This window comes from Aulonocara sp. 'chitande type north' Nkhata Bay, linkage group LG6 (genome assembly GCF_057382095.1).
Source record: "Aulonocara sp. 'chitande type north' Nkhata Bay isolate Kocher_YH1m ecotype deep benthic linkage group LG6, A_spYH_male_GT1.1, whole genome shotgun sequence".
NCBI lineage: Eukaryota > Metazoa > Chordata > Actinopteri > Cichliformes > Cichlidae > Aulonocara > Aulonocara sp. 'chitande type north' Nkhata Bay.
In genome coordinates, this window is record NC_141349.1 from 44,274,385 (window position 1) to 44,276,525 (window position 2,141).

Consider the following 2,141-nt stretch of genomic DNA (forward strand, 5'->3'; position numbering starts at 1 on the left):
GGGCCATGTATCGTGAGATTTTGAGCCAAAACCTCCTTCCATCAGTGAGAACTTTGAAGATGAAACGAGGCTGGGTCTTCCAACATGACAATGATCCAAAACACACCGCCCGGGCAACAAAGGAGTGGCTCCGTAAGAAGCATTTGAAAGTCCTGGAGTGGCCTAGCCAGTCTCCAGACCTCAACCCCATAGAAAATCTGTGGCGGGAGTTGAAAGTCCGTGTTGCTCGGCGACAGCCCCAAAACATCACTGCTCTCGAGAAGATCTGCATGGAGGAATGGGCCAAAATACCAGCTACTGTGTGTGCAAACCTGGTAAAGACCTATAGTAAACGTTTGACCTCTGTTATTGCCAACAAAGGTTATGTTACAAAGTATTGAGTTGTATTTTTGTTATTGACCAAATACTTATTTTCCACCCTGATTTACCAATAAATTCTTTACAAATCCTACCATGTGGATTCATGGATTTTTTTTTTCACATTCTGTCTCTCACAGTTGAAGTGTACCTCTGGTGCAAATTACTGACCTCTGTCATCATTTTAGGTGGGGGAACTTGCACAATCGGTGGCTGACTAAATACTTTTTTGCCCCACTGTAGCTGACGCTCCTTGCGCTTCGTTTGGCCTACTGTTGTGGCGGGAGGGGGCGTGGTTAATCATAAATAAATGATTAACCTTAGTGATTAAGTTTGAGTGCAGTGATGGAGTTATTCTGCATGTAGCATTGGGTGGGTGGGGGTGATGGAGGTCACGCTCGGGGCAAACGGCCGCTCCTCAGTCTGTTTGTGCAGGATTGGTTGGTCTGCATCGTTTGGCTGATGGCAGCAGGTCACATGATGTGACCGCAGTGGGAAACGATGGCGCTGACCTTCAGACCCGTCTGGGCCAATCCAGGCTCAGGTGTGCGTGAAACTGACCTTACGATACACCTGGAGCTAAATGTCCCGTCTCTCCCTCTCTGCAGGTGGACGTTAAAGACCCTCGTTTCCAGGCCATGTTCACCTCCCATCTCTTCAACCTGGACCCCTCCCACCCCAGCTACAAGAAGACCAAAGCCACGCAGAGCATCGTAGCCGAGAAGCAGCGCCGGCGGGAGGAGCAGCAGCGGCGCCTGGAGGGCGCTCAGGAGGTCACGCCCACGCAGGCGGAGAGCGACAGGAAAAGTCGGGAAGCAGAGTCTGACGCTCGGGCGACAACGACGCAGATGGACCCGAGTCTGTCGCTGCTCGTCAGATCCATCAAAAGCAAAACGCAGCAGTTTCAGGCTCGCAAGAAGCAGAAGCTGCTGTAGCTCCAGACGTTAGCCACGTCCATCAGGCGCCGATCACGCAGGATCTACTTCCTGGACTGCCCTCGGGTTTTGTGTTAATATGTTTGTGTGCAGCGGGATCCTGACAGCAGCACGAACGTGGAAAAGTTTTATTATTGATGTTTCACAGAACTGAGATTAAAAGGATTAAAAACACAGAGTCGTTCGCCTGGATCGCTCCTTCGCTATAATGCTGTAATATCGTTCTGTTCAGGCAGGCCGCGGGCAGCTGCAGCCGCCAGCGTCGCATCCACCCGTCAGTCAAAGAGGCCACGCCTCTAATCAGCAAGCTTTAATGCAGCCTTGCATCCTGGCCGAGGGTTAATAATCCGTACAAAACCCATCAGCCGAGTTTCCAGGGAAAGGTGATGATTGGCTGAGAATGAGCAACAGTCACATCATGTTAAACGACTGACAGAATCAGGCCTTTCTGTAAACATCAGACGAGATCAGAGTTCAGATCTGCCCACGCTGAAAACAGGTGACAGCTGCTGCTGTGTCACGGACACGTCACCGACGCTTCCTTTATCCCCACCAGAATGTTTAGTCATCCCAGAGGAAGTGTTGTGGTCACAGTCACTCCAATAAACACAGTAACACACAGAACTAATAAAACAATACAGTTTATTACAAACTTACAAAGAAATATATCAATTATAAGCATCCAGATGATTACAGAGAAACTGTTATTTCCACTGTGGAGGACGTGCTGCAGGCTGCGACTGCTGCACTGTGTGCTGCGCATTAGATGGAGGAGTTGTGCAGAGATCCATTTATGTAGCCGTGTGTGTGACAGAATGCAGAAATCTAGCTTTGAACATATTCCAACCC

At 49.6% G+C, this 2,141-nt stretch overlaps 1 protein-coding gene across 4 annotated transcripts in view; it reads left to right on the forward strand.

The window, feature by feature from the left end:
• Positions 1–1,466, forward strand: part of esf1 (ESF1 nucleolar pre-rRNA processing protein) — a 22,500-nt gene extending 21,034 nt beyond the window's left edge. For all 4 annotated transcript variants that reach the window (XM_086297161.1, XM_086297162.1, XM_086297160.1 and 1 more), the window contains one exon: positions 966–1,466. In XM_086297161.1, coding sequence (XP_086153287.1) covers positions 966–1,292 — 327 coding nt within the window. In that variant the 3' untranslated portion in view covers positions 1,293–1,466. The remainder of the gene's footprint in view (positions 1–965) is intronic.
• Positions 1,467–2,141: the final 675 nt, after the last annotated feature.